The sequence below is a fragment of the Neolamprologus brichardi genome, chromosome 3, assembly GCF_056152115.1.
Source record: "Neolamprologus brichardi isolate AB-2024 chromosome 3, ASM5615211v1, whole genome shotgun sequence".
In the NCBI taxonomy this organism is placed as follows: Eukaryota; Metazoa; Chordata; class Actinopteri; order Cichliformes; family Cichlidae; genus Neolamprologus; species Neolamprologus brichardi.
This window is the reverse complement of record NC_142106.1, coordinates 59,136,839-59,155,840: the sequence shown is the minus strand read 5'-3', so window position 1 is coordinate 59,155,840 and position 19,002 is coordinate 59,136,839. Positions and strand designations below refer to the sequence as shown.

General features: G+C 42.7%; 1 protein-coding gene across 13 annotated transcripts in view; it reads left to right on the top strand.

Moving 5' to 3' along the window:
- LOC148105978 (protein NLRC3-like) overlaps window positions 1-19,002 on the top strand; it is a 663,817-nt gene that overhangs the window by 262,500 nt on the left and 382,315 nt on the right. Inside the window, exons 1-5 of one of the 13 annotated variants that reach the window (XM_087837913.1) lie at window positions 9,470-9,708; window positions 9,793-9,894; window positions 11,063-11,179; window positions 13,183-13,352; window positions 13,452-15,258. The exons of 5 other annotated variants lie outside the window; for them this stretch is intronic. In XM_087837913.1, the coding sequence (XP_087694039.1) occupies window positions 9,620-9,708; window positions 9,793-9,894; window positions 11,063-11,179; window positions 13,183-13,352; window positions 13,452-15,258 (2,285 nt within the window). In that variant the 5' untranslated portion in view covers window positions 9,470-9,619. Of the gene's footprint in view, window positions 1-9,469; window positions 9,709-9,792; window positions 9,895-11,062; window positions 11,180-12,649; window positions 12,761-13,182; window positions 13,353-13,451; window positions 15,259-18,196; window positions 18,217-19,002 lie in introns of those variants that run through there. 7 more of the 13 variants (XM_087837910.1, XM_087837915.1, XM_087837923.1 and 4 more) reach the window with 7 other exon arrangements.

Genomic DNA, 19,002 nt, shown 5'->3' with positions numbered 1-19,002 from the left:
CTTTGAGTCGCCGAGCAGCTGAATAGGGGAATAATGTTGACGCGCCCGCTGTTCAAAACGTAAGTCAAAGTTCCAGATTAAAAACGTCTTTATTTGTTATCAAATCCTTAAAATCCAGAAAAACAGTGATCAAAATAAACATTGTAAGCTTGAGCGGTCAGCAAAAGTCGACTTCTCCCATCACCCACTCATTCACAAAAATTCCCTCGGGACGTGAACAGGTGATATAGCAATCACTATTACTATTACCGACACCACGTGACCCAAAGCTGCGCCTATCCACAACAGTGGGTGTGCAAGAAAAGTCCTCCTGTCACACAGCAATGCCTACATAAATCACACCACTCTGCTTAAATAATAATAATAATGTTTAGTGAAGCAGGTGAAGCAAAGGGCTGCTTTTAATAGGCTGGGAGACCCAGGTGTGCTGCTTTAGCTGGTGAGCCTCTTATGCTAGCCTCCATCTATAAGCTGGGATCATAGGAGCACTGCAGTCCTTACTAGATCAAGTATTGTTATTTATGCAGGTGACAAAAGTTTACATTCACAGAGTCACAGAATTGAGCCTCGTTTGAAAAGCAGGTGTTTAATGCAGCTGCTTAGAGTTCACACACAGTAGAAGAATCAGACTTGAGTCACATTTCAAACCACTGGAAAAATACTTAGCAAGTAATAATGAAAACACCACAGACTTAGTATATCCTGTTTAGTCCTGTGTTTGATATTAATGTGCTGTTCAGAGAGGATCTTATGTCCTCTTTTACAAAGCCAGCCCCTTTGTTTCATGATGTTTGTGTATAAATGAATGTAGGTGTATTTATAAGTGTGAAGGAGCCCTGGGAGAAAAGACTGAAGCTTGTGCCAAAGAACAAACAGGAAAGAAAGATCAGCATTAATAAAGACGAGCACAGAAGGAGCCCAAGCACGTGTTTCTTTTTCAGATTTCTCTAAAAGTGTGTGTTCATTTGTTCCATCTGTCTTCTTCACAATAAACAACAGCTAACAGACACACATGCACTCTGTGTCACTTCACAGGGGCTGATGAAAGTGGACACAGTAAAGGGAGAGCTGGACCTGCTCTACACATCCTGGACTCTGTTAACAGACTTTATTCTGCAGCATCAACAGATGACGTATAAAAATATATGAAAATATAGAAACGTTTAACATTGTGACTGTTCACATTAGTGAAGCTGTTACTTTGCTGCCAGGTGGAAAAAGAAGCCTAAAGCTGAGTCTTATTAAACATCTGCTGCACGAGAGAGTTTCATGGCCCTGCTTTATCCTGTGCTTGCTGACCACCTCGTCCTGAAACCTCTTCATCATCCTCACAGTTGTGTGAAGAAAGAGGGAAGCAGGTGGAGATGGAAACCATCTGTGCTCCTGTGTTCACTTGTGTGTGCGCGTCTATGGTCATATCTAATGTGTACCTACAGACAAATACAAACACAAACACCTGGCATTGCACAAGAGTCTCTACTGGAGCAACCTGCAGATGTCAGAGATGTGATTAGAGGGTAAAGTGGACTAGTGAGTGCATCTATGTTGTTGTTGTCTGCTGGGGGACAGCATCAGCTCCAGAGATGCATCAGGATCAGCAAACTAATCTGCAAGGCTGGAAGTGTCACTGAAGGAGTTTGAGTCAGTGAGGGACTCAAACTCTTTATTCTGTGAGCTGAACACAGCTGTCAGGCAAAACATCTGTGATGGGACATTTCTTTATTTCATGATCACTTTGTTACTTAGTTCTATGCATGTAGGACAGCATCACATGTGAGTCTTATGCTGCTTCACATCTTTGTTCTACACACACACAGTGGGGCATTGTAAGTTCATGTGGGTAAAACCTTTTATTGAGTCTGTTTGTTATTGACCTGATCGACCTGTAGCACCTACCAGAGGGAAGGGGTGGGGGGTGGAGTGAGTGTCCAGGGGGTCCTTGAGGACGACATTGCCAGTATATAAATGTCTCTGAGGGAGGTTAGTGTCGGGCCCAGGGCCGCTCTGCTGCCCTCACCACCCGCTGCAGTTTCCTCTTGTCCTCCACAGCAGCTGAACCACAGTGTGCAGCAGAAGGATCTCCATGGTAGAAGTTCATTAGCAGTTTGTGATTAGCATTCTTACATAGATCTCAAATTAAAAACCAATGATTGATGCAAAACTCTTTTGTTGCTTTGGGTTTGTTATTTTCAGTTTATTTAATATAAACTTTTATGTCATTTCTTCTTCCATTGACCTGAATCCTCACAGTTTATAGAAGGGGCCCTGTTGATGTGGAGAAACATCTGAGCACATGTGATGTGCAAGTTAGGAGCATTTGAGCATCTCATGGTGGTTACCTCGGAGACTATCTGTCACTTTGTGTAGAGCCACGCCCACAGCGCACAGAATACATGCGTACGACTAATTTGTCCACACAGGAGGCATCTTGATGCTGTCATCATACACAAAGGCTTTTGTACAAAGTATTAAACAAACTGCAGCAAGTGTGTTCAAGACTTTTTCCCTGTCTTATTTCTCTTTATTACACATAATCTATGGAAACGTGTGGTTTGATTACTTTGCATGTGTGGATTTGATGGGTTGTTGCCACATCTGGTGAGATTTTCATGTCAACAGCACCTTCTGAAATATATTTCTTTAGAAAATTGGTGACACTGGTGACATTCGTCCAATAGCCACTCTATTTAAACCCCATAACCACACTGGGTAGCAACCTCACCACTACATGGCCACAGAGATTTCCACAGTCTGCACCTGTGTGGAACAGGAACATGACACAGAAATGTATTACAAAGATCTAGTCTGGTTAAATATTACAGTTTATCTTTCAGGTTCATTTCTTTTTGACTTGCAGACAAACACTGGCGTCCCACAGGGTTGCGTCCTCAGTCCCATCCTCTACACCCTGGTCACCCATGACTGTGTCGCCTCCAACAAAGACAACATCATTTTGAAGTTCATGGATGATACTGCAGTGATCGGTCGCATCACTGGAGAGGACGACGTGGCTTATAGGAGAGAGGAGGCTGGTCTGGTGTCATTGTGTGAGGACAACAACCTCACCCTCAACACTGATAAGACAAAGGAGATTATATTGGACACGAGGAAGAAGAAGAGGCCTCACCAGCCTCTGTTTACCCGGGAGCGTGAAGTGGAGAGGGTGAGCAGCAGTACCTGGGCGTCCACATCAGTGAGGACCTCACCTGGACACTGAACACCACACAGCTGGTCAAGAAGGCTCAGCAGCTGCTGTATTTCCTGAGGAGGCTGAGGAAATTTGGTATGTTGGCCAAGATCCTCAGCAGGTTCTACAGCTGCACTGTGGAGAGCACCCTGACCAGCTGCATCACTGCATGGTACAGCAGCACTACTGCAAACCGCAAACGCCTGCAGAGAGTGATAACAACTGTGGAGAAGATCATCAGGACCCCGCTGCCCTCTCTGCAGAGCAGCTACCATCACAGAGTCCAGAGGAGAGACACACCTCTGCCCTCGAGACGAAGGTTCAGGAGTGTGAAATCTAGAACATCCAGACTCAACAACTCCATCTTCCCCACTGCTATCAGACTCCTGAACAGCTGACCGACCTCAAACTGCAGTTTGCACATCAGGTCACTTTGCACACTAAGTTCATGTTGCACATTAAACTCCTTTGTATATCCATGTACATCGACATCTGCAGACCACACATGTCTTCAGTTACTTATTTGTACTTATTTGCAGTTATTTATATTTTTATTTTATATTTAAAGTTATTTTTTGTCCTTATTTGATCTTTTTATTTATTCTTATCTTGTTCTTTTAACCCTTATCTAACTTGGCATTGTGCAGAAGTCCAGACGCTTTTCTTTCCAAGCTCCTTCAACAACATCATTCATAGAACAACTTCCAGCTTCTTTTGCTCGGCTACGGTTTGGATGGATTTGCATTTAAAGATGGAAAAAGACTAAAATGGTTAGGGTCAGGAGGTCAAAGGTCAGAGCTCCTGTGGGTCTGAGGGCGGCCTCATGTTGGAGAAGGATGAAGGAGTCTGACCTGAGCCAGTGTTTGACATGAACACATCAGCACTGCTGTCAGTGAGCCTAACGACAGCCGTTAGCATCATTTCAGTGTTTCAGTCATAAAAACACTTCCTGTCACTGTGGTGGTTACAGTGACATCATGCAGTTTGTGTTTTGACCTCCAGAGGGCGACAAATCAGCACAGACAGAGAGCTCCATTCAAACTTTGCTGCCATCAGTAATAATTCTTCAAATATAATCATCAGTGTTTGAGCAGTTATGATATCAGGGACAATCTAGACATGTGTGACAATACTGAACATGTCACATGACACACCTTAAACATCATGTGATCCACTCTCAGTCTGCACTTTCATTCATGACTTCAACAGGTTGAAATGAGCTTTGAAGAAACATTCAGTGAAATAAATCTTTCATCACAGGATTCATGTGAGCAACTCTTAATGTTCGTTTGACTTTGGGACCTGAAGCGGACGGAGTTTTGGACCCAGATTACTCCGTGAAGCTCCTCACAACGGCATCCATAATGCTCTGACAATCCATCAAGCAGTGCAGCTTACCAAAGTTGTACTAAAATATTTTTTAACAGATTTCTGCAGCCCAAATCAGTTCGAGGTCATTAAGCACAACCAGAATTCATACATAAGCCACACTCTTGATGCTTCAAATTATACCGTGATATGGATTTTAGGCCATATTGCCCAGCCCTAACTCCCAATTTATTTACAACATTTGAAACATACAGTGTAGCTCAGTCAAAACACCCCAAGGCCAAGTGAAAGTGCTGAGAGGGAAAAGATCATGATTAATGATTTATTTAAACTCATAACTGGGTGCAGCAGCTGAGCTTTGACCTGTGAGCTGCAGCTTAAGCTTCTTTTATGGTTCAGTGTTTAATGTGTAAACTGTTTATCACTGCAGAGACGCCTACAGGCTATCTACTGTTCAAAAGGGAATTGTTATATACAGTGTGGCAGTTGACCTTTGACCTGTGAGCTTCAGCCTCTTTGCTGAGTGTTTAATGCTCATCTATTGAAGCCTGCAGACACACCCACACATCATCTGATTTGTTCTCAGGGTTTTTTTCTTTGTGTTGGAGTTGGAGCAGAAACCTGCTGCAGGTTAATTATTGATCAAATTAATATCACAAAAGGTGCAGCAGCTGACCTTTGACCTGTGAGCTTCAGACTCTTTGCTGGTGTTTAATCTGACGCAGTCTGCAGACACAGAGGACTGCTGACGGAGAAGAAGCAGAGGATTTTCTCTGTTTCTACACAGACCTGGTCCAGACAGCAGAGCTGCAGAGTGAAGACGTTCATGAGAAGAAGAAGCTGAGTAAGTTCAACATCCTCTTTGAATCCTGGATCAGGAAGTGAATATTTGGTGTTTATATAAGGTTTCTGTCTTTGACTCAGTCTGCTGTCACTTTTTTAGAGAGAAAAGGAGATTTTAGATTAACTGGTGTTCCTGCTGCTCTTGCATTAAAGGACAGTATAGGTGACTGCGCTGATGCCTGTTTATAATTTCACCAAAGCTAATAAACTGTTGGCTACATTTTCTTGTTTTCAGATGTAAACAGAGGTGAGAGGAGCAGATAATAAGGATTAAATATTATGCTGAATAACTAAATTCTGCTAGTCTGTGACATAACTCCCAGCAGCATCGCCTCATTTCTTTGACCTTTAACATGAGTTAGCTTAGCTAGCAGAGCAGCTATCTCTGCTGTCTGTCATGTGACCGAGTCAAGTGTGTGTAGTAGACTTGTTAGCATAGCTAGCAGGCTGAAAGAGGCTAGCAAACTGTGAGAACACTTTGTCAGAGGTGAGCAGTAAAGAGAAGGATAAGGAGCTCCTCCAAATGCTGATAATGCACTTAACCTGAATTTACTGCTTGTTACATTATATGTGATGTTCAGTCGAAAACAATTACTTAAATTAACATTATTATTAGTAGTAGTATTAGTATTATTATTTGTTTATTATTCATAACATGGCTCCCTACTGTAGTGGTTTGAACAGTTGATCTGAGGTTATTGTTTCCCTGCAAATTCAACAATGCGCCTCAATGCAAAGCATCAAACAAATATTTTTATTATCAAGTCATTCGACCTACTGGTTGAATCACCGTAGCTCTGACAGTGAAGCACACTCATTTTTATTGGTAGTCACCAGCAATGTTCCCTCTAAGCTGCGCACGTGCACAATTGCGCACTGTTGGCACGGTCTCTGCGCAGAGAAAATCTGTGTTGCACACAAAAAGAATTCTAACCTGAATTGAAATTAAAGTAAATATGTGCCGGTGTTTTAGCAAAGTGGCTGATGTGGAGTGAAGCCACGTTAATGACAACGTGTACAACCATTGGAGATGTGAGCAGGACAGATGAACAACTGACGGACAAAGTGTGGACTTTATACCAGTTTTTAAATTGTGTTGATCGGCCACGTAAAACCAGAGTTATGATAAAATATCTGCAATGTTTGTTTTTCTTCCTGAATACTGTCGTTGTTTATATTTACTGCAGGAAGAAACGGTAAAAACGGCGTTTTATAAGGAAAACGCTCAAAAGCCTGTGAGCAAAAACAACACCAAAAATCCCCGCCCTTTCCTATTGGTTGAAAAATGTACCATGTTGACCAATCAAAACATGGCATTTAGTTGTTAAGAAACAGAGTGACAGCGTGTTTTGAGATGTGAGAGGTTTGAGACGTTTAGTGCAAATCTTGTGTACTTAGTGTGTAGTTAGTGTGTAGTTAGTGTGTAGTTAGTGTGTAGTGTAGTCAATAGTTTTGTTGTGTGTCAGAACAATGAGGCGACTGCTGAATGTTACAGGTGTTACAGCAGTGACACATCTGCTGCTGTCAGGCCTGCAGGTATCAGGCTGTTGTTCTCCTTCATCTCATAGTGGACAGAAATTATTTTTGGAGTGGCACAAATAATTTGTGTGGCATCAGATTTGATGCAGAACAGCTGATTGTTCTGTAAATAGTTTGAAATGTTTATTTAAAAATCGCTTTGGCTGCATTTTTAGGTAAACAGCTGCAAAAAACTTTGTTTGCATAACTCAGTAACTTTTTTGAAGAAGTAACTATATAATTAATTGCCCAACATTGGTCATTATATAATGTATTTTGCAGACAGAGTTACAGACTCTCTCCCAGACCACAGACTCAGAATACAAGTCAGAGCTTTATTAAAAAAAAATAAAGTTGTGTTCTCAAAATTGGAGTTCAAGTTATTTTTACTTCCAATTAGTCTTAAAAGTAGTCTAACATAAATGTAAATGCTGTAATTTGATTACTTTAATAAACATGTAACTTGGATGATTCGACGCTGGCATGACCACAGTGCACACGTCTAATGTCGCTCACAGTGGATCGCTCAGGGAGTTTGTGTGTTCGCTCAGACACATGAAGAATTAGAGGGAACATTGCTTGTAAGTGCTTTAAACTCTCCTGGATGAGTAAAACTCATTAGAAACACTGGCGAGCAGTGAGTGAATAACAGGTCTGACAGCAGCAGCAGGGACGGTGCTGTCATAGTTTAATGTGGAGTCTGTCTGCACTCAAACAGTGAAGAGCAAAGAAAAGTACTGTGATGGTTCTGGGTCCTTTTGACCCAGCACTTTGTGTTTCTTGTGTTTTGTATTATGGTTTATGTTCTGGTTCATTTACAGTCTTAGTTATGCTGCTTTGAGTTTCTTATATTTCCTGTTTAGTTCCTTGATCATTAGATTCCCTCTGTGTGTCTGTGTGTCTCTGTGTGTGTCTGTGTGTGTCTCTGTGTGTCTCTTTGTGTGTCTGTGTGTCTCTGTGTGTGTCTGTGTGTGTCTCTTTGTGTGTCTGTGTGTCTCTGTGTGTGTCTGTGTGTGTCTGTGTCTCTGTGTGTCTCTGTGTGTGTCTGTGTGTGTCTCTGTGTGTCTCTGTGTGTGTCTGTGTGTGTCTGTGTGTGTCTCTGTGTGTGTCTGTGTGTGTCTCTTTGTGTGTCTGTGTGTCTCTGTGTGTGTCTGTGTGTCTCTGTGTGTCTCTGTGTGTCTCTGTGTTTGTGTGTGTCTGTGTGTGTCTCTGTGTGTCTCTGTGTGTGTCTGTGTGTGTCTCTGTGTGTCTCTGTGTGTGTCTGTGTGTGTCTCTTTGTGTGTCTGTGTGTCTCTGTGTGTGTCTGTGTGTGTCTGTGTCTCTGTGTGTCTCTGTGTGTGTCTGTGTGTGTCTGTGTCTCTGTGTGTCTCTGTGTGTGTCTGTGTGTGTCTGTGTCTCTGTGTGTCTCTGTGTGTGTCTATGTGTCTCTGTGTGTGTCTGTGTCTCTGTGTGTGTCTGTGTCTCTGTGTGTGTCTGTGTCTCTGTGTGTGTCTGTGTGTGTCTGTGTCTCTGTGTGTCTCTGTGTGTGTCTGTGTGTGTCTCTGTGTGTCTCTGTGTGTGTCTGTGTGTGTCTCTTTGTGTGTCTGTGTGTCTCTGTGTGTGTCTGTGTGTGTCTGTGTCTCTGTGTGTCTCTGTGTGTGTCTGTGTGTGTCTGTGTCTCTGTGTGTCTCTGTGTGTGTCTGTGTGTGTCTGTGTCTCTGTGTGTCTCTGTGTGTGTCTGTGTGTGTCTGTGTCTCTTTGTGTGTCTGTGTGTCTCTGTGTGTGTCTGTGTGTGTCTGTGTCTCTGTGTGTCTCTGTGTGTGTCTGTGTGTGTCTGTGTCTCTGTGTGTCTCTGTGTGTGTCTGTGTGTGTCTGTGTCTCTGTGTGTCTCTGTGTGTGTCTATGTGTCTCTGTGTGTGTCTGTGTCTCTGTGTGTGTCTGTGTCTCTGTGTGTGTCTGTGTGTGTCTGTGTTTGTGTGTGTTTGTGTGAGGCCTGGTGCTCCATTCTATATTTCCTCAGCCTGTCATGTCTGTCTTGTCTCCTCTTTCCCTCGCTCACTCTCGTCTGCCTTTCCTCCACTCCTCTGTCAAGCTCACGTGTCAGTGTTGCGTTCCTTTGTTTGCTGTTTTATTGTAAAAGTCTTGCATTCTTTGTTCAGTGTGTTTCATTTTTCCTGTGAAGGTTCTCAGTCATCCAGGTCATCGTAGTTTAAGGAGCTTGGAAAGAAAAGCATCTGGACTTCTGTAAGTTGCTTGAAGATATTTTGCCGTTATATTCGGGTCCTACCCTGTCTGCATTACGCAGCCAGTTCAAGACGAACATTTTTCTAGTTTCACAAACAGTGAATCAGTGTGTGTGCAGTTCTCTGCAAACTCAGCAGGAATAATTAGTGTGAAGCTTTAACTCTGTTGATCCTCTTTGAATCATGGATCAGCTGAAATGTTTAAAATGTTTTTCACACGTGTTGAACTGACTGAAGCTTCCAGTCACAGTGAATCAGTGTGTGTCAGTGAATGCATCGTGTGTGCTTCAGGCTCCATCTAGTGGACTGATAGTAGAGCAGCTGATGGCAGCTTCCTCTGCCTCACACTGCTGTCTGACTGCATTCAGCTGACACTGAGATGAAGCAGGAAAGAAGCAGCTGATATTTGGACAGCACACATGATGAAAGGAGGATTTCAGTTGATGTGCACATGAATGATTTGTGTTTCCTCTGCAGGTGAAGGTAGAAAGTGTGTGTGAGCTGATGTGAATTGAGCAGCATGGATCAGTGTGAGGACAGAGAGGAGGGAGTCCCTCCCTCTAAAAGCACTCTGTGTGGGGAACATGAGAGCCAGACCAAAGCTCAGAGGTGAGATGACCATCTCTAACTGTCCATGACTCTTCTCCATGTCACAGCTCAGCACTCACATCACTGCTCCATCATTATTCACAGGAACCCACCTGGACCTCCACCCAGCTCTGTGTCCTTACAAAGTGACCGGTCTACTGGTCGTCCCATTAATTTTAAAGTCCAGCCTGTGTCTGCTGCAGAGAGGTGAGCTGTTAGTAACATGAACTCTTTGATTTAACTGCTCGATGTTGTTCTGCAGTACAAACACGTCGTTCCCTCAGTCCCATTTAAACTGTCTTTTAAAACAAGCCTTTGGTTTTTAAACAACTGAAAACCCACTTCAGCAAACAGGAAGTGATCAGAGCGTCCGACCACCAGGGAGTGATTTGTATGGATGTGTGTGAAACACATTCAAATCAATCTGATTCATCAATGGAAACATGTTTGGTGTAAAATGCACCAACACTGAAAACGCTGAAGATAAAAACACAACAAATGAAATATGAACAAATCGAGGCTTTGAATACACGTGTGTGTGTTTGAGACTAAGAGATAAATGGATTGTGTGTCTGTCCTATTGCTGCATGAGGATTTTATTGTAGATTTTGTGCGTGTACACTTTTGACCACGAAGGTGTTGAAAGGGCGTAAAACAGTTGGAGGCACAAGAGTAAACACTAGTGCTGTCAGTAGATTAAAAAATGACTAATGACACAATTTTCTGTCATTAATCGTGATTAATCACAATTACTTGATCAATAGCTGCAGTTACATTTTTCAACTTTATATTTAAGCCTGTAACAGACGTTTACACCATATAATGAAGTAAATGCAGAATAAACACAAAGAATGTTAAACGCTTCAATTCAAAGAGACTTTGAATAGTTTTCTTCAGTCTTTAACTCAGCTTCTCTGCTGTAAATACAACTTTGTAACAAACATATATACTAAAAGGTAAGTGTGCACTAATATATTAGTGCACACTTAAATTATAAATAAATGTATAATTATTTATAATTTTAAATAATTTAATAAATTTAAATTTTAATAAATTTTAAATTTTTTATAATTACTGGTCTCTAAACTTCATCTCAAAGGAAGTAACCGAGTGAGGAATTCCTTTATTCTATAAAACATGTCCAACATATAAACTCCTGCTGCTCACAGTAGGACCGTCAATAGTCCTGCACTGTGTAAATGACTGTGTTTACCTCTGGGTGGCGCTCTGTTCTTACACTGCCAATACTAGTTCAGACTTTCCTTCTGGTCATGCTCAGCCTGCAAACACGTTTCTCTTTGGGATGATGAGTATTTTAAGTTTCCTTCAGCTTCTGTGGCTGCAAATGAAAAACACATTTTTCTTTTTCTGACAGGATGAATGATAGACCTGCTGGACCTGAACCTGAACCCAGCTCTGTGTCCTTACAGAGTGACTGGTCCAATGATCGTGGCATTGATTTTAAAGTCCAGCAGGTGTCTGCTGCAGAGAGGTGAGCTGTTAGTTGATATCTGTCAATTTGGCGTCTGATTTAAATGAACTGCTCATGCTCAGCCTCTCTTTGGGGTGATAGAGGTTTTCTAAGTATACAACAACTCCTGTGGTTGCAAATTAAAAATACATTTTTCTTCTCTGATAGGATCAAAGGGAGACCTGTCAAACCTCAACCCAGCTCTGTGTCCTTACAGAGTGACCGGTCCAATGATCGTCCCATTAATTTTAAATCCCAGCCTGTGTCTGCTGCAGAGAGGTGAGCTGTTAGTAACATGAACTCTTTGATCTCAGTTTGGTTTCTTCCACCTGTCCTCGTCCTCCTGCTCCACGCCTCCACATTAGTGGTCCTGAGTGTTTGTCACAGAGGGACTCAGAGCTCTTTCTGAATGATGGCTCAAGTGTTTTAGCAGACTGTTTAGCCTCAGCACCAGGCTCCAGAGTACAGAGCTCTTAACACTGGTTTTATTGACACTTTTAATCTGTTTGTGAAATCATTCCTTTTTTCCCTGAGCCCACAGAGTCCATCCCAACTGCTTAGGAAGCCGAATCCTAACAGCTTTCATTCGGTCTGGTCTCAGACACAATGATGCAAATATGTCAGTGTTTCTGACCGCAAACGGATTCTGTCTTATGTCCAAAACAACCTGCTAGGAAAAAACCAAGCCTACGTGCCCATGTACTTTTAACAACTCCAGTGTAATAAAATGCTTCTGATTTACCAAAAAACCGATAAGGAGTTTACCGATATGTTTATAGTTGCACAAAGACGTCACGCACATACTGTCAGCAATGTTTCTCATACTTTTATCTTATAGATGAGTAAAACTGCAATGAATGGTTAAGTTCAATGTTTTTGTGTCATTTCTTTGTTTTCTTTTTATCTGCTTCCTGGATATGACTCATTAATAAATAATAATTACTAAAAGGCTTTTGGAAATCACAATAATCTGTTTCCTAAAATAGTGTTTAGCAGTCTTTATTTCTAATATTGTATTTTGATCAGCAAAGAAACAAAATGAACTACATCATCTGAAAAGCAGAGATGAGATTCTGAGACCACCTGAGTGGAAGCTTTCTACTACTAAACCCCCAACATACAAGCAGCAAGCCGAGGGGATACTAAAATACCCACCCCAGCTACTGCCTCTTAGCAAGAGTAACTCCAGACTGAGACAGTCCAGTCCCTCTCCAGGAAACTGGTTCTTGTTAGCTGAGCCTGACTATATACCTGAAGGCCTGAAGGTACCTCTCAACCTAGCTCAGGCTCCTTCCCCACCAGAGAGCTGACATGTCCCACTTGCTAGTCTCAGTAGCCAGGGACCAGTCTGCCAGGATCTCCACTCGTGGCCACCGCCCAGCACACACTTCACCTGACCCCTATGGCACCATCTATTGGTCGGGGGCATACAGGAGGAGAACTTCTGCACAATCTTGTCAAATTTGAATAGTTTTTAGCAACAGTCAGTTAATGATTTCAGTAATAAAGAAATGTGTTCACAGAGCGAGGAAGAGGAGTGGTGTTTGTGAGGATGAGCAGCTGTCCTGCTGTGCTTTGTGTCAGGACGTCTTGAAGGATCCAGTCTCTTTTTTTTTTTTTTGCCCATCCCGTTTGGTTCTTTTGCATCAGAATTATTGTCTAAAGGCGAAGAAAGATGCCCAACAGATTTACTTTACCAAATAGACCATCCCAGCCTTGCCGTAATGGTCCATTTGATTCACCTTTTATTGTTTATTTTATTTTTTATTTTCACCTGCTAGATACGGGTCAGACTTGACTGAGGAAAAGAAAGAGGGAAAGAAAAACGGTGGAGAAGAGGGACGGGGATAAAGGGCAAAAAACAAAAACCAACAAAATAAGCAGACAAAAAACACATCTATCAATCACCTGTTGAGAAAGAACAAAGAAAACAAGCAGAAGAAAAAGAGCAATACAATAAACAACATCATGATGATATATGTGAATATAACAGTAAATACTAAATATTAAACATTATTGTGCAGCACGAAGGATCCAGTCTCTACCAGCTGTGGACACTGGTTCTGCAGACAGTGCATGTCCTCATACTGGGACCAGTCTGCTTCATCAGGAGACTCGTCCTGTCCCCAGTGTGGAGAAAGATCCAGAAGCAGAGCTGGACTGCAGACAGCCAGTCAGAGCAGCTGTGTACAAAGTAAGACTGAACATCTGTCTGCTGATGGACTCATTTCTGAAAACTGGACTTCTTGTGTTGTTCAGACATTGAAGAGTTTTCTTTCTGTTTTTCTTTCAGCAGATGTTGGTCTGCAGGAGGTTTTAGATGAACATAAGATCAGTCTGAGGAGGAGATGTGAACGTGTGACTGAAGGAAGTGAAGAAACAGGAAGTGATGAAACAGGAAGTAGAACCCTCCTCAACAGGATCTACACTGAGCTCTACATCACAGAGGGACAGAGTGAAGAGGTTCATACCCAACATGAGGTGAGGCAGCTGGAGACAGCTTCCAAGATGGACGCCCTCCATGACGCTCCAATCAGGTGCCAGGACATCTTTAAAGCCTTACCTGACCAACAGAGACCCATCAGAGTGGTTCTGACCAACGGCGTGGCTGGTGTTGGAAAAACCTTCTCAGTGCAGAAGTTCACTCTGGACTGGGCAGAGGGCTTGGAGAACCAACATGTCAGTGTGGTGGTTCTGCTTTCATTCAGGGAGCTGAACCTGATCAGAGATGAGCAGTACAGTCTTCTGGAGCTGCTCCATGTTTTCCATCCAACATTACAGAAGGTCACAGCAGAGAAGCTGGCTGTCTCTCAGCTTTTGTTCATCTTTGACGGCCTGGATGAAAGCAGACTTTCATTGGATTTCACCAACAGGAAGCTGCTGTCTGATGTCACACAGAAGTCATCAGTCAGCCAGCTGCTGACAAACCTCATCCAGGGGAATCTGCTTCCCTCGGCTCTCGTCTGGATAACTTCCCGACCTGCAGCAGCCAATCAGATCCCTCCTACATGTGTTGACAGGCTAACAGAAGTACGAGGCTTCACTGACGCCCAGAAGGAGGAGTACTTCAGGAGGAGATTCAGTGATGAAGAGCTGTCCAGCAGAATCATCTCCCACATGAAGACATCCAGGAGCCTCCACATCATGTGTAGTATCCCAGTCTTCTGCTGGATCACTGCTACAGTTCTGGAGCACATGTTGACTACAGAGCAGAGAGGAGAGCTGCCCAAGACCCTGACTGACATGTACTCACACTTCCTGCTGGTTCAGACAAAGAGGAAGAAGAACAAGTACCATGAGGGACATGAGACGAGTCCACAGGAGCTGACGGAGGCTGACAGGGAAGTTCTTCTGAAGCTGGGAAGGCTGGCGTTTGAACATCTGGAGAAAGGAAACATCATGTTCTACCAAGAAGACCTGGAGCAGTGTGGTCTGGATGTGACAGAGGCCTCGGTGTACTCAGGAGTTTGTACAGAGATCTTCAAAAGAGAGTGTGTGATCTTCCAGAAACCAGTCTACTGCTTTGTTCATCTGAGCATCCAGGAGTTTCTGGCTGCAGTCTACATGTTCCACTGTCACACCAACAGGAAGACAAAGGTGCTGGAGGATTTCCTGGGACAAACTTATTGGAAATCATCTCTGGATGATTTCCTTAATCGAGCCATGGATAAATCCCTCGAGAGTAAAAATGGCCACCTGGACCTGTTTGTTCGCTTCCTTCATGGCCTCTGTCTGGAGTCCAACCAGAGACTCTTAGTAGGTCTGCTGGGTCAGACAGAGATCAGTCCAGGAACCATCCAGAGAGTCATCTACAACCTGAAGGAGATGAACAGTTATGAAATCTCTCCTGACAGAAGCATCAACATCTTCCACTGTCTGATGGAGATGAACGACCTCTCATTATTTCAGGAGATCCAAGAGTTCCTCAAGTCAGAGAACAGATCAAAGAAGAAACTCTCTGAGATCCAGTGCTCAGCTCTGGCCTTCATGCTGCAGATGTCAGAGGAGGTTCTGGATGAGTTGGACCTGCAGAAGTACAACACATCAGAGCAGGGACAACGTCGACTGATTCCAGCTGTGAGGAACTGCAGAAAGGCTCGGTGAGTCCAGATGTGATCATTAACATCATTAATTAGTGTAGATTAGTAGTTTAGTTCTTCAGATATACGCAGTACTAAACGACTCTCCTTAGCTTGAGTTTCTCAGATAAAATGTGTGTGTGCACTTACGCTGTGTGCTGTAGACTCACATCTACATGTAGTACCTGTGTGGTGTCATCAGGGGGCAGTATTTTAAACCTGCTGCTGTTGTTGGTCGTTCAGACGCTCCTGTTAGAGAGACAGAAATAAGAATCTATGAAGAGCTTCTTTGTAGTGAAGTGAACTCTGATGTTACAAACAGAGACAAATATCCAGAGCAGTCACCGTCTGAGCTTCTCCTCTGACTACAGACACAGTTTAGTGGCATAAACATGGTGAGTGAGGATGAAGGTGCTGAGGAAGACTCTGGTTTAGTGTGATTAAAGTGTGATGTACTGATGAGTGACAGTGCTGTGGTTCAGAGTGAGGCTCAGAGGTGAACCAGCTGTGCTCTCTTACTGCCCACAGTGGGACAAACTGAGTGAGAAGACACTGCTGACATCTGGACTGAACATGTGTCAGATATGTGAGCTAATGCTGATGTCACAGCAGCTCACGGATTCACTCTCATTCCTGCTGCTGCTCCTAATGTCTTCATGTCCTCATTAATCACAGAGCTGATTGTTCAGTGTTTAGTTGTTGCTGCTGAAATGTCGTCCCTATTTTCTGCTGATGGAATTCACTGCTGTGTTTCTGGCTGCTGTTTACATCCCCGAGCTAACTTCCTGGCAAACGACATGATGTCATCAGTGTTTTATAGACGTTTTGAGGTTCATGTTGTAACTACAAAGTATTTGTGTCCGTACGCTGCAACCTTCCACACCATTCCTTTATTGTACAGACTCAGCAGCAGCTCCATGGATCCCAAATCCAAGAGTGGAGAACAGATTTGAAGTGTGTCACATCCATGCAGTCACAGCTGTTTCCACCATGTTTCCACTGATATTAATCCTGTTCAATGACACGTTTCATATCAGTGAATATGTTCTTTAGGATGTCCACTGACATGTTTAAGTGTCCTGCTGGAAATCACTCAAATCATCCATGAAATCCATGAAAAATCCTTTTAGTGTTTCTAACTTCACCCTCTGTCCTCTCTCTCTCTCCATCCTCCTCACTGCTTCTTTCACTGATAATCACACAAACATCGTATTCATAGGGCTGGGCGATATGGCCTAAAATTCATATCATCGTATAGTTTGAAGCACGTGCGGTAACGATATATATCACAATATATTCTTTTCTTTTGTATAACGTATTTTCCACACTATAAGGCTTAAAATCGTTAAATTTTCTCAAAAATTGAGAGTGTGCCTTATGTATGAATTCTGGTTGTGCTTACTGACCTCGAACCGATTTTGGCTGCAGAAATCTGTTAAAAATGTTTTAGTACAACTTTGGTAAGCAGCACTGCTTGATGGATTGTCAGAGCATTACGGCTGCTGTAGTGAGGAGCTTCATGGAGTAATCTGGGTCCTAAACTCTGTCAGCTTCAGGTCCCAAAGTCAAACAAACACTAAGAGTTAAAAAACGGTCTAAATCCTTTCATCTTTAATTAAATCATCAGCGTTGCTGCTTTACCAGGTGTAAGGGTCATACATTGGATCTTGTGCTGTCTCTGGGTTACCGGTCCTAAACATGGAAATATGTGATGATGTTTTTTCTGATCACTGTCCTGTTGTGTTTGATATACTTTTATCTCTCCGCCATTTTACACCTCTTATTTCTACACGTCGTTGTCATGCCTTTAACCAATCTACAACAGAACAATTTTCTGTTGCTTTTAAAAAAGTTTTAAGATCTCCCCTTGGCTTTGGTACCAAGGAAATGACAGTTAATTTTTATGATAAATGCAAAACTGTCCTTGATGAGGTCGCTCTTTTTAAAACTATAAGCTCGAAACCACGACCAGACCCATGGATAAATAAAGCCGCTCGTTCAGCCAGACGAGAGTGCAGGAAGGCTGAACGTAAGTGGAAAAAAGATGGGCTGCAGGTTTCTCATGTTGAGACAGTCTGTACAGGTATCAGGACATTGTAAAAGCAGAAAAGTCAAGGTTTTTTTCTAATGTTATTGAGAATAGCTCCAATAATCCTCGGGTTCTTTTTTCAATTATTGACTCTGCCCTGAATATTTCCCCAGCTTCTTGTATTAATAGTTCCTCAGACACCTGTGAAAGGTTCTTGCAGTTTTTTATCAATAAGATAAAACAGCTTCGATCTATGATCACCCTGCCTTCACATGACATTTCTAAAATATTCACCTGCTCTGCTGTTTTTGATCAGAGCCTGTGTGTCTTGATCAGATGGAGGAAGTATGTAGTGGCACAAAGACATCATCATGTCCAAATGACATTATTCCAACACATCTTCTAGGTTGTCAGTTCTGACATTTTAGCTATTTTTAATAGCAGCCTTAGCTCAGGTGTTGTACAGCCTGTTTTAAACATGCTGTTGTACAGCCTGTACTTAAAAAACTTAGTGAGGACAGAGGAGTCAAGATTAACTTCAGGCCTATTTCAAAGCTCCCCTTCCTGTCGAAAATTTTGGAAAAGATTGTGTTCGTTCAGCTGTAATCTTTTGTAAATGGACACAATGTTCTTGAGAGGTTTCAGTCTGGTTTTAAAACTCTTCATAGCACAGAAACTGCACTTTTAAAAGTTCTTAATGATCTTTTATTAGCCCCTGACTCAGGTGACTCAGCTGTGCTTCTGCTTTTAGATGTGACCGCTGCCTTCGATACTGTTGACCACAGCGTTTTAATCTCACGGTTGGAGCATTGTGGCGTAAAGGGCGCCCCATTAGAGTGGTTCAGGTCATACCTGTCTGACAGGACTTGCTCTGTGAGCTTTGGAGATTTTATCTCTTCCTCAGCTCCCCTTACTTGTGGTGTTCCCCAGGGATCTATACTGGGGCCAATATTGTTCTCCCTTTATATGCTTCCTCTAGGTCTAATTTTTAGAAAATATAACATTTGTTTTCATTCATATGCCGATGATACTCAGATCTATCTTCAACTGAAGGGAAATAGTTCTTCCTCACTAGAACCTTACTTCAGTGTCTCGGTGAAGTTAAATCCTGGATGGCCTCTAACTTCCTTAACTTCAATGTGAACAAGTGATAATTTTTGGACCAAGCAGTAATCCCAGCACCTCTAATTTTAACCTGCATAGTCTTTAGCCTTTTGTCAAATCGCATGCCAAAAATTTGGGGTTATATTTGACAGCAAGTTCACCTTTGAAAAACAGATTAGCTCAGTCGTACAGTGGTCCTTCTTCAAACTGAGGCGTTTATCTGAGGTGAGATCATTTTTATCTTTTAAAAACTTCGAAGGGGCGATTCATGCTTTCATTATATCCCAGCTGGACTATTGTAACTCCTTATATGCTGGAGTTAGCCAGACCTGCCTGGCAAGGCTTCAGTTGGTCCAGAATGCCCCAGCTCGTCTTCTGACATGTACTAAAGGATGTGAACACATTTCCCCGTGCTCGCCTCCCTTCATTGGCTCCCTGTCCGCTTCAGAATTAATTTTAAAATGTTGTTGTTGATTTACAAAGCCCTAAATGGACAACTCCCAGGTATTTGTCTGACCTCTTGCAGACTTATACCCCCTTTAGATCTCTTAGATCAAGTGATCTTTTGCTTTTAGCTGTACCACGGTCGAGGCTGGTTCATAGAGGCGATCGAGTATTTGCAGTCGTAGCGC